This window comes from Puma concolor, chromosome E4 (genome assembly GCF_028749965.1).
Source record: "Puma concolor isolate L17-30 chromosome E4, mPumCon1.1.hap2, whole genome shotgun sequence".
In the NCBI taxonomy this organism is placed as follows: Eukaryota; Metazoa; Chordata; class Mammalia; order Carnivora; family Felidae; genus Puma; species Puma concolor.
Window position 1 is genome coordinate 63,764,059 of NC_141683.1, and position 13,002 is coordinate 63,777,060.

Sequence of the window (13,002 nt, forward strand, 5' to 3'; positions counted from 1 at the left end):
GAAAAGCCATATAACATTTCCTTCTCTTTTTTTGCTTAGAAGTAGCAAAGGTTATTAAACAGTTAACACAATTTTAGACTGTAAACACAAGCGTATAGCTTGAATTAAAGAAAGGGATAATTTCACTACACTGTTTTTAGACCATAACTGGAGAACTAAATATAAAAACAAGATCGGAACAAAAAGAACAGCATCAACAAAACTGAATGTAGTTGACAGAGATGAGAAAGGTAGAGGGAACAGCATCACATGAAGTTGTTAGGGTTGTAGTATTTAACAAGAAAAGAGAAGACCTGGTAGAGAAAAACCTTACTGTGGCCTACACTTAAGACAAAACTACAACCAATGGGGAGAAGTTACACAGGAAAGCAGATACCGGCTCTAATTAAGACCTTCCTATTACTCTTTCCAAAAGCTAAATGAGACATCTTATGCCTCATTGTTCGTGGAAGTGTTGTTCTTGGAGAAGCTGACTCAATAAAAGTCTCAGACATATTTGTAGTAGGAGGTACACTGTACCAGATGACTCTAAAGTCTCCTCTAATTCTAAAAATTTGTGAATCAGAAAAGAGTAAATTTTGCTTTTTTAATTTACCAAAAAGGATGAGTGAAAATCTAGGCTTTTGTTAAAAAGACAAAGGTTCAGTTATAGGCTCTACCACTTAGTAATGTGTGACACAGAGGCAAAATTATCACTAACTCTGGGCTTCAAATATTCTCAGATTTAAATGTGTAAAATTATACCTTATACACAAGACTCTTGCATTAATTACATACACATACACACACCTGCTGCCTGGCAGTTAGTAGGTCTCAATACATGGTAAGTTGTTGTCATTTATTCAACAAATATCATGTCCCAAAGGGTAACGTCTTCTACATTATTTCTTACTGATACACTGAAATAATGACTTATTCTCTGCTATGTTTCATATTCTGTTTCTCAAACCTAAGCAATGCACGCTTGAGATTCTTTCCACTGCCATGTTCTGTACAATCCCTATATGGATTAAAGTAATTTTTGTAAGGTTTTCTTTAGCTTTGCTTTTGTTTGTTTCCTCTCTACCTTTGTTTGACATAAAAGAGGGCTTTATCATTGGTATACATTGACCATATCATTCATTTTAGCCAAAAAAACTTTTTACGAAATAGATATACTGTTGCATAATCATTTCAGCTAGACTATATATCTACCTAGTTTAATCAACTCTACTACCAAACAGATGTCTTCTTATTCTTTTGTATTGCCCACAGCGACTAACTCATTGCTGAGCACTTCCCTCAAGAAATATTTGAGTCAATAAATTAAATCCCACTTCAACAAGGGTAGTTGATTACTAGAAATCTTGGTTATTAACCGAAGTTTATGGAATAAAGATGGTCTGAGGTTTCTCTCCATAAGAAACTCATTATTCTTACTGAAACACATCAACACGTGATGTTCTCAATATTACCTACCCACCAAGGATTTTTCAGATGGTATCTAATTGCTCTTTTGTTATTCTTACACTTCCATAATAATTTGCAACTGTACAGATATTTTAGCTGGCAATTTAGTACACTGCTGTCTGTTAAGTATTTATTAGGACACTCCTTGAAACCCCAACGTTCATGATAGAGAACAAAATCATTCGAGAAAATCATTCATTAATTAAAATAGTAAAAATTATTTTACAGGAGAATTTTGTTGAATAAAAAAACATGTTAACAAGGTTAAACATACAGTGCTGAGTACCAGATGAGTGATATCTGATTGCTATCAGATGCAACAATAAAACTAGTTTTTTCTTCAGTGATGAAAGGAAACAGATACTTGAAATAAAGAAAACAGATCACTGAGCATAGGATTTTTAAATACACTTTGATATCTGCATCAATGGGCATAATGTATAATTTTGTAGTATAAATTTAATTATTTTAATGCTAAGATAGAAAACACAGATGGTTATTTATTTCCATACAAAGTAATTGACAACAGCGAAATTTACCAGTAAAATACATTTAAAGTTTCACTTAATATAATTCCCCGTGCTGCATTTAACAATAGATTATTTTTAAGTAAGCAAAATTTAAAAGGCCTATTACTAAATTCTTTTTTAAAAGTCGGTTGAAATGCAATGTAAAATTTAAAAGTTTATAAAGCAAAAAAGCACTTTGTGTGAAAACCAGCTCAATGAAAACACACAAATTTAATTTTGATTAAAAAGTTCAACAAAGATTTTTTTCTCAAAAGGCAAGTTGCAAATAATATAATTCATTAATAGAAGAGAAAAATGAACTTCACAGGTTCTTGTTACCTGGCAATTTTATTTTTAACAGCTTACAGAGTTGATCACGCTATCAACTAATGCTGAATGTTAGGAAATGCTATTAAAATGTGGTTACTAACAAGTAGTAGGGAAAAGCTTCCAAGAGTTTGTTTTTATGAAAACCCCCTGGTAGGGCATCTTTCCTTACATCATGAGTTAATTTATAAAACTAAAGCTCCACTTCAGCAGAATTACTATTTTTACATCACGAAGAAAAGGACAAGATTAATACAAACTAGGGTATCAATGAACTTGATCGTCAAAGACAACTCAAGGAGCTGTAGAGAAGCCTTCCACAAATTTTCACAGGGTAGGCAGACTAAGGGACAAAACTGAAAGAGCACTCTGCAGGCACAGATCTTGGTTTGGCTCTGCCCTTTCATTAGCAGTTAGGCTTGGACAGACAAATCAGCGAACTTCCCAAGTTTTAGGGTCCTCCTCTGTGTCAAGTGCACTTAGATTGCGTTTTAAAACATCAAAATTCTACCGTATCTACGAAGTTAGGAAGGATGAAAAACAGCCCTGGTTTTAGTTTTTCAAAAATAACGGCAGAAAAATACAAAATTATTTGTCCCTTGCAATGTAGTATTTCCAGAGCTGAATTACTAAATTCCTGAAGCATGTCCAGCTAGGGTTGTATCATTGAAGATTTACATAGAGTACTCACAATGTAAGTCTCTCCTCTCCCATTATTCCTCCACCTGCTCCTCCCCATCCTGCTTCATTCTTTCTTCCCCTGGTTTTAACGCCAGCAAACGGTTGTAAGCATTGAAAGCTTAAGATCAAATCATTTTAAAACATACATTTTCAATCACCTATCATCTGCCTCACTACATGTTTCCCAAACGAGTGAATTTTCATTAAGGGAATAAAAGTATTTATAAACAAAATCAGGAACAGAAAGGTAGCAGGCCTATTTTTTGTCTTGACTGCTCAAAAAACAAAACGGAAAGATGAAGCCTCATCTATTCCCTTAGGAACGTGAATGCGTTACCCACCCATCGAAAAAACAATTCTGCTGGTTCATTTCCCTGCTACACAACAGCCTCGTCGTCAGGCCCTTTCTAAGTCCACTCTTCCTCGCCATCTGGTAATTTTATATTTATCACCTTGGCAATGCTTGGACAGGCACCGTCCCTGTCTTCCAGGGGCTTATATTCTTCAAATAAATAAAACTCTGCTAAACACCATCCCCCCCCCCAAAAAAAACCCCAGAGTTTTTATAACTTAGGATACAAATCCCACGTCTTCCCGCCCTGTGTTATGCATAAAATGACGGGAAGCATACCCAAACCCCACATTTGAATCTTAGGACAATGAAGCCGACAGGAAGCCACTCTCTCCTCCCCCGGGTTTACTACAGAGCCAGAGCCAGCGCGGGTGCAGTCGCCTGGCAGGGTGCGTGACTCCACGTCTTCCACGCCCTCCAGCCGCGTCCGGAGGGCTCCTCGCCTGACCTCCCCCAAACGGCCCCACATCGCCAGACCAACCTCACAGAAAGGGCCGGCACTCTTAGCTGCTCGGATCGGGGGCGGGGGGGGGGGGGGAATCCCTGCCCCGGCGGCAGCACAGCCATTCCCTCCGATGCTCCGCCCGCACCCCTAGCAAACTGCTACGGCGCAGGGGGGAGGGCTGCACAAAGCCGAGAGAGGGCTGAAAACGATTCAAGACGTCCTCGGGAAGAGGCGGCGGCCGCGGGCCCGGAGGGACGGCGGGTGGGGCTGGGGGCAGGGTGGGGGAGGGGAGGGGAAGGGAGGGGGTGGCGGCGCCGTGCGGAGCCACGGGGAAGCAACCCCGGCCGCCGCGGGCCGCGCCCCGAGCCCCCGCTGCGAACCCCGGAGGATGTGGGGAAGCGGCGGCGGCGGCATCGGCAGCGCCTCAGCCGAGCCGCTGAGCGCATCACTTACCCCTCACCGCTGAGAGAGGGACCGGACGGGGGAGGCGGGGCGCGTCGCGTCCCGTGAGTCTCTCGCACGCCGTCCTCCCCCCACCCCGTCGTCGTCGTCGCCGCTGTCGTCGTCGTCGCTGCCGCTGCGGTCGAGTTCCCGGCCCTGAGCTCCGCTGGGCAATAACGTTATTCCACACACGCCCCACACATAGCGGTAACGGCAGAGAGCGGCCGCCCAGTGCGCAGGCGCCTGGGGAAAGGGCGAGGAGCCCGGCCCTATCCCCTCCTCCGGCCGTCCCAACGATCTCTTACTGCGCAGGCGCGAAACGCAGACAATGAAAAGGGGCTGTGTGGAGGGTCTCACCCAAAGGCTTCTCCAGCTGCCTACTGCGCAGGCGTGCTCCCAAAAACCAGCTTGAACAATGAAGAGGACCCTGGTGTAAGGCCGGGACCGCAACTAAAAAGGACTACAGTTCCCAGAGGGCAGTGCGCCAACTCCAAGTGGAGGTCGGGTTGCGGGGCATGCTAGGAATTGTAGTGTCAGCCGCTTTCACAATCTAGGTTGTTTCGAAGATATAAAGCTTCTTTTTCTTGAGAATGTATTTGGCCATTTTGGCAGATGTCGCGGCTGAAGGGTGTAGAACTTGTTATTTGTGTCCTTGAGAAATTTCAAGGACCAACTGCAAGCCAGCAAATTTAGAAGAGTCAAGACCTTCGGTGAGCTTTCTGTCGATTGGGTGGTCCAAACAGCAGGATGGGATAAAGGCAGGACTGAGCCAGGCTGGGCTACAGAAAAAGGGCGGAGCCTCCAGGCAGTCTCTTGGCAACCGGATCTGGCTGCCAAACCGCCAAACCTTGAGGCGCAATGACCTCTGGGAATTGTAGTTCAGTTGGAAGGGCCTTTTAGGAGCCTCGTGACTGCAGGCCCGCAGTCTGCGGACTACAACTCCCGAAATCAACCGTGAGGGCGAATGGGTGGGAAGGGCCCCCAGCGAGCTCCGACCGGGATTCCATGCTCCCCAGTGACAGCAGCGGCAGGAAGCTGGCGGGTGCTACTCCGGCGCCAAGGCCTCTGGTTCCCCGAAGGGCGACATCGGACATTTCCCTACGTAACTCCCATCTCTGGGCCCCGAGTCTGTGCATGGCGAAGTCCCCGGAGAACTCTACCCTGGAGGAGATTCTAGGGCAGTATCAACGGAGTCTCCGGGGTGAGTTGCGCCGAACCTCTGCGCCCTAGCCCCTTGGTACCAGGCCCTACTGGGCGGGAGCTGACCCAGGTGCATTTCCTGACACCTTGGATTGGCCCCAGCCAATATGCAGAGGAAGATGGATGTTGCTGTGATCCTTGAGGGAAGATGAAGTCGTTTGTGTTTGTTTTTACAGTTAAGCAGTGTTGTTTCCCTTGATTCCCATAGTTACCTGGACCAACTCCCTGAGCTTGACTTAGCATCTTTCTCACCCAAGTCCAGCAGAACCTCTTGGGTGGCTCTATTCCAAACTTGCCCAGTTCCCATGCTTTGCTCTTTAATCCAGTAAATTCCTTATTCACATTTTTTACACATTCCAACTGTAGTGCAATGGGTTGAATGTGATTTTTCGGACCAAGAAAAAGGAAATACTAATTATTTTAATCAGAACAGTTTCTATTTAGTGGTCTAAACTATTTACATACATCAAGTCATTTAAAACTTAACAACTTGATGAATACCCCTCTTTTACACATGGGGAAATCTAGGTGCAAAGAGATTAAGTTCGTCCAAAGTCCACATAACTGGTTAGTGGCTAAGCCAGATATTAAATTCAGTCAGGACTGAATCCCTTAAAAGCCTTTTTTTTTTTTTTCTTTATTAATCATTGCACAATTACTATTACTGAAACCTTGCTTAGTTAATTCAGGTTTTCTTAGTATGGTACCCTGTGAGTGAGTCTTTATAGAAATGATGTTCTTACTTGTAGCTAGCTCTATCATCATGGACATCATATATGCCATCTGGAAACCTCAGTTCTGTTATTTTAAAGTAGAAGTTATGGTATTGTCTACAGGGTTATTGTGAGGAGCAAATGAAATAATCCACGTAAAGCAGTGATTTTCAGCCTTTTTCTTTTTTGCTGTTACACAGATACGACATATACATGTAAAAGTTTCATTGAAGAATATTCTACTAAATGTAATACATTCCACTTATTCTTTTGCATTTTCTTAACACTCTAGGCCATGACCAATAGTTTTAAAAAGTTAAAGTGTTTAGAACAATGAGTCATTTAACAATTCAGTGCCTGCTATGTGTAAGGCATACTAGCGATGGGGATACAATAAAGAAGTAGACAGAGTCCCTGTCCCCATGGAGCCTCTGGATTAGTGGGAGGAAAAACAATAAATAAAATAATGACAGATTACTATGACAGAGAATAAGGGTAAAAATCACTGCTTGGCACATAAGCACTCATTAAATGTCAGCTGCTATTTATAATTGGGACTTGCAGCAAAGTGAAGATTTTTCGAAGAGACTAGAAAGTTTACCTTCTAGTAACTCTAGATTTTGTAAGGGTTATTATGTATTGTTTCCATCTGTCAACGTGTTACAAACTGTCAATATTCTTCATGCTCAAACTGCATGAGTAAAATAATTGGTCCTGATGAATGTTTTCATCAGCCTACTGGTATTTCAAGAGCTGTTAGATACAGAAATAACTACTTTTAACTTCTCATTTGAAAGCAAGAAAAGTACTGTGCACAATGATAATGAGTGATTTTTTGAGGTTGGTGAAAACAATTTGTTTTCTGTTATAAGTTTCTGCTAATGCTGCTCTTCCTCTTGCCTTACTTTGAACCTTTATGTAAGCAATGGGGGCTTAATTTTAGGCATTTTAATGCAATAAAGTTAATTTCAAACTAATACTGCTTTCAGTAATTATATAGAGTGGGGAGTTTTCATTCAAAGATGATACATTTAGAGATAAATTATAAATGTAGTGTGATAGTAAAGAACATTTATAATCAGAAGCAAACATAAAGAAGAGAAAAAAGTTAAAGGTTTTTTTTTAAGTGATGGTTTTAACAACAAATCAGGAAATGGATCCTGAAATTTTTCCTGGGTTTTCATGACTTATTTTATTATTTATTTAGTAGCATTTTAACTTTGTTCTTTATTTGGTTTATATAACAGCTTATGGGGGCACCTGGGTGTCTCAGACAGTTAAGTATCCGACTCTCGATTTTGGCTCAAGTCATCATCTCACAGCCCTGTGTTGGGCTCTCTGCTGACAGCACAGTGCCTACTTGGGATTCTCTTTCTCTGTCTCTTTCTGCCCCCACCCCCAAAATAAATAAACTTTAAAAAAATTATAGCACATGGAAGGAAACAACCAATCCTGAGTTAAAACACATATAGAAGTTCTTTGCTTCACACATATAAAAATTTGTGCTTCTGAATAAACAAAGTACAGTGGCATTATTTTACACGTGGAACTTCATTATTTTCAGTGTTTGTGCTTAATAACTTGAGAATTCTGTTACTATACAATCAGATAAAAGGTAATTTTAAGTACTTCTGTCTTATTTTGTTTTGGTTTTCTTGCTTTGTTTGTCTTTGTTTATCTGCTATTATGTCCCCAAAATGTTTTGCCTTGTTTGTGCTTAAGGAAAGGCTCATAAGCATTCTTGGTCGTTCCTCACATGTTATTTCTCTGGTTCCTAAATAACTGTACATGTAATCGTTATTAATATCCATTCAATTATATTCAGCCAGGAAGTAGCCATATAAAAACGCAAAATGCTTTCACAATTTTCTATGATAATCCCTCATTTTCATAGCTTTTCCTCAGTTCTTTGCTTTAAATGTAATTATAGGGACTATTATAGTATATTAAGAATTTGAAGTTCTCATTTGAAAGGCAGAGTCAACCTGCTTTCTTTCTTATGAATCTTGAGTGGGATTCTTGCCTGTCCTTGACCTGTGATCTTAGAGCAGCCATGGAAGGAGGGAACCTGTTTGCAGACTCCACACTCCCCTCATCCTTTTCCTTAGGCTTCCCAGATGTGACCCCTCTTTATCCTCTCTAAAGGGATCTCTGGCTTTGGCTTGTCTGTCTGTGCCCCCACTGCAAGAAGTTAGAGAGATTTAGTGACTGTCCTTCAAAGTAAGCATTCTGACAGAAAAACTAGAAGGCCTCATTGCCCCTCAGATCTATAATATTATTGCTTCACAGTAGGTGATCTGAAAGTCTCCAGAGTGGGGAAAAGTGGACATATCCCATGTACCCTGAGAATCACAGAGCTTAATGTAGAAGTGAAAGTGACTTGGGAGGTCACCTGGCAGTATGGCTAGGTGTTCATCCCCTTTGTGGTTAATATAGGCAGCTAGCATTCAAGACCTACAGAAGGACTGAGGATTGTCTTAGGAACTGCGGAGAGTAGCATATAGCTCTTCTCTCATTGAAATCTGATTGAAATCTCTCATTGTACAAGGCCACAAGGATATAAAATAACTAGTACGTAGCCAAGAAAGGGTCAGAAAAACCAATTTAACAGGGAATCCAGGCTGTTTTCAGTCCTGTACCCTGAATGTAGTGCTATGGTAGTAGAAAGAAGGAGAGAACTTGTTAGAAGAGCAGTGTCCCAGCCTTAATGACACGATGATGTCTAGGCCATTGCTGCAGTGTTAGCTGTGGGTACAGTTGTGTCAACAGCACTGCATTCATGACTCACCTATTCACGTAGGTCCTGACCACCTTTGGTTAGGTGAGCATAAAGAAATATGGAACAAACTTGAACTGTGACAAGAATACAACCTTTTCCATATTTTAGCCATTAACCAGCATTTTAGATACTGGTTCCTCATTTTCTTTCAACAGGTTGGCATTCTGGGCTCTAGATTGAATTTGCGTAAGAGTCTAGTGGAGTCAGAGGAGAATGTGGAAGCAGGAGCCGGGTCACTGAAGTCTTACTGTGGTTTTGCCAATAACTATCGGTGTCACCTGAGGCAGTCAGTAAACTGTTCTTGGATTCTTGTTTCCTCGTCAGTAAAGTGAAACATTTGGACGAGGTGACAGGTGACAAAATGTGTGATGGCCTCTGTGGAAGACACTAGGGAATGGTGAGGCTTATGGCCAAATTGGGCAGCTTATGCTTTTTTCTAAAAACATTGGAATTTCTTTCCTTTTCTTCTCCCTTCCACACTGTGCTGGCCAAGCAGAACACATCTGAGAGCCGGTTCCTCCTCCAGGCACTTCTCTCAGACCCCTGGGTTTCTAACATCCCTTCCATCAACACTGATTGGCCCCATGCGCACGATAAAAGGTTATGTGTCTCTCTTATAAAAATGGGAGCTAGAATGGAACTAGGCCCATAGAACATGAGAAGTTGAATATGGGAAGAAAATACATAATTTGAGGGGGAGGGTGATTCTTTTCTCTGTAAATTGATCTAGTTTGAGAAAACTGAAGATAATGTTGATATTCTGTGTTTTACTTATATGTATGATTGGCACATCTCCACAGATTCTATAATTTTTTTTTTTTTCCTTCCAGGGAAGGGCTCACATCTGTAAAAGGCCTGTGTTAATCTTAATTTGCCAATACTTTGGTCACTGAATTAGCCAGCTGTGATATCATCTGGACCTTGCACAAACTTAACATGTGTGGAACTTAAGTCAAGTTCTTCCTTTTCTCAGTTTTACTCATGAAACATATTTCTTCTTTTTGTTTTTGCTTTTCTTAACTCTTTTCTGAATATTTTTATATTCTTTGTCATGTATGCTGTATATACGCTGTCTCGCTCTCTCTCTCTCTCTCTCTCCACAGCTAGCGTTTGATTATTTGTTTGTTTTACTATCAGCCTCATTGAGACCAATGTAATAAAGGCCCCAGAAACATTCATTACGAATGGAAAAATTATTTTGGTATTTCACTGCAGACTGAAACAGCTCTCTTTTCTCAAAATTAGAGGCATGGAATGGTTTGGCTATTAATAAGTAAGGATTGGTAATGCAAATGAAATTTGTAAACATTTGAGTTTCTTTTTGGGGCTGATTAAATTAAATGTATTCATTTTTTTGTTTTATGTGCTCTAATGGCTTTTCTTAATACTTTTAACTTTTATGACCATTTCTTCTACCAGAATAACAAAAGCCAGTATCTCATCCATACTACTGATGAGATAAAATAGGCAAAAGACGGGACTTAGCAGCCAAAAAAGAAAAGCCAGCGAAAACCTGTTTTACAAGTAAAGAGTCATCCCTGGAATTATCTAGAACCAAAACAATGCTGAGCGTTATGAAATTGTACGGGCATTTTCACATGCTCTTGGTCAGAAAAAGAGATTAAGTTACTCTCAAACTATTGAGAAACTGAGAATAATTATATTTTCTCTTGGGATGTTTACAGACTTGTGCTCTGATCACTTCCCCAGTGTGTGCTGAGGTTTTCTACCTTTTCATTTAGCGATAGTCCCGTCAAGGTCAAAAGGTAGAGAAAGTAGCTTGAAATGTACTTGTGTACTTGCCAAAGCAACCTTGATGGGGAGGAGGGTCTTCTTCAAAGCCCACTAGAATATTTACAGGAATGATCACCCAAGGTGGCTCTGAAAAATGGCTCTGAGGTGTAACTATTGCTTCATGTGTTAAGTCTTGAAACAATATGAAGCTAAAATACGAATTTCAACTTCTCGGTTATAGTAGGTATAACGCTTTCTCCTGACACCTGGATCAGAGGTGCCCCATCGTGGCTGTGACAGGTTGTGGGTGGTGCACTGTCCACCGCCACTACTGTGGCTGAATTGCTCACTGTCCTGCCCATTTTTCATTAACAGGTGACTGTAGTTACCATGCCGTAATGTGGGAAGTCTCTCCTCGGAACTGAACAGTGGCTATCCTGTTTTATTGCTCTAAACCACTGGTTCTCAACCAGGGGTGATTTTTTTCCACCCAGGGGACATTTGGTAATGGATGGAGACATTTTTGGTTGTCACACCTGGTGGTGGTTGGGGGTTAATTTCGGCTGGCAGCTGGTGGGTAGAGGCCAGGGAGACTGCTAAGTATACACAACACAGGCCCTTACAACAGAGAGTTATCAGGTGCAGACGTCAGAAGTGCTGGGTTGAGATACTGTGACCTAGAAGTAGCAAGGCCTTGCTCTTAGCCTTTGTTCCTCGAGAATCGTTCTTTTTTTTTTTTTTTTTTAAATTTTTTAACGTTTATTTTTGAGAGAGAGAGAGATGGAGTGAGAGGGAGACACAGAATTCGAAGCAGGCTCCAGGCTCTAAGCTGTCTGCACAGAGCCTGATGCGGGGCTCAAACTCACAAACTGTGAGATTGTGACCTGAGCTGAAGTCGGACGCTCAACCGACTGAGCCACCCAGGTGCCCCAAGAGTCGTTCTTTTTTTTTTAACGTTTATTTATTTTTGAGACAGAGAGAGACAGAGCATGAATGCGGGAGGGTCAGAGAGAGGGAGACTCTCTCTGGTGGAAAGTGATGGGTGCGTAAATCCTCCCAGGTGGTGCCCCAAATCATACCTGGCATATCCCCCATTATGTAGATAGCCAGTCTCCTTGATTGGCCAACATCCACACATCCTTCGTGATCTTCCAGACACTGCTTTCTTAAGATGCTGACGTTCTTATTCAGATTATCTTTCACTCCCGGTGCCAACCGCTTCACATTTTTCAGCTATTAGAGTCTTTTATGACAGTATTTTCTTTCTGATCTTGTAGTTTCTGGGTACTTCTTTTAATCCCTTTCACTATCATAATTGCCATTTCCAGATCTGGCTCTGCCTGACTTTGGATTATGCTGTGCTTATCTTGGTTGCCCTACCTGTCAGTCCCCAGGTGAACAGTGACCACAATCTTCTGAAGGAGCTGAGGCCCAGTCAAGGGTGGACAGACAGACGTATCTCTTATCTCGCTGTGGTTTCGTTTTTCTGCTTGTTTGCCCTGGTCTGAGCTTGTTTAGAGGAGTGCAGTGCATCTCAAGTCCCAGGGAGGTCTGGTCCGTTGCATGGTTTCTGAGAGACAGCTGGGCACTACCCAGGGTGCAGTCCCCCCTCCCTGTCACTGGAGTACTTCTTGTTCACATCTCCCTGTGCAGATGGATAAGGCAGACATTAATAATTCATGGTGGGTCTACAAGTGATGATGCTTCCTAGCCTGGGACTCCTTTGTCTTGGTGAAGACACCTTGGTGAAGAGGGACCTGATGGTGAGCTGGGAGGGAACTGGATTACTAGAATGATGAAGACAGACTGAAATTGGCCAACAGTCAGCAGCTCATTCACTTTGGGGTCTCTTTGTACAGATTGATGTTTGGACAGCGCACCCCCAGAAATACTATTTCTCTACCTTTATGTTCACGTGACTCTGTAGGACTCAGAGGTCCTGTTTGTGTTTGTCTTCATAATTAAGTTTATTTTCAACGCATGGCTGGTGCGTTGAAATCAGGATGCAGCGTGAAATACTCTTCCTGTCCTCTCTGGAGAGAAGAGGAAAGGAGTATTCTTTCTGTCTCTCGGTTATAGATAAAGTTGTGCCCAATAGTAATGGGACAGGAAGTGATAACTGGCGCCTCCTGTCTAATGTGGTGGGTAGCAGATGACTGCATGTGGGGAGTAGTGTTCCTTGTAAGGATTCTGGGGCCTTCAGTTACAGTGGTTCCAGCTGAAAAGCAATAGGGTTTCATTTGTTTTAAGTCATCTAAGCATTATTCTTCCTCAGGACTGACTCGGTTTGTCTGTTACACTGTATAATTATCATTGCTGTGTATATATTGAAGAGCATTTCACTTGCTTTGAAATGTAGTATTAAAATGACT

At 41.9% G+C, this 13,002-nt stretch overlaps 2 protein-coding genes across 23 annotated transcripts in view; one reads left to right on the top strand and one right to left on the bottom strand.

Annotated features, from left to right (window-relative positions):
* CEP170 (centrosomal protein 170) overlaps window positions 1-4,437 on the bottom strand; it is a 126,615-nt gene extending 122,178 nt beyond the window's left edge. For 5 of the 11 annotated variants that reach the window (XM_086694746.1, XM_086694739.1, XM_086694744.1 and 2 more), the window contains exon 1: window positions 4,217-4,434. The gene's annotated coding sequence lies outside the window, so the exon portion shown is untranslated. Of the gene's footprint in view, window positions 1-3,799; window positions 4,184-4,216 lie in introns of those variants that run through there. The other 6 variants (XM_086694747.1, XM_086694743.1, XM_086694745.1 and 3 more) reach the window with 4 other exon arrangements.
* Window positions 4,438-4,443: 6 nt separating this feature from the next.
* Window positions 4,444-13,002, top strand: part of SDCCAG8 (SHH signaling and ciliogenesis regulator SDCCAG8) — a 251,622-nt gene continuing 243,063 nt past the window's right edge. For all 12 annotated transcript variants that reach the window (XR_015246427.1, XR_015246428.1, XM_086694748.1 and 9 more), the window contains exon 1: window positions 4,444-5,405. Coding sequence is in view for 10 of the 12 variants with exons in the window: in XM_086694748.1 (XP_086550874.1) it covers window positions 5,210-5,405 (196 nt within the window). In the remaining 2 variants the exon portion in view is untranslated. The remainder of the gene's footprint in view (window positions 5,406-13,002) is intronic.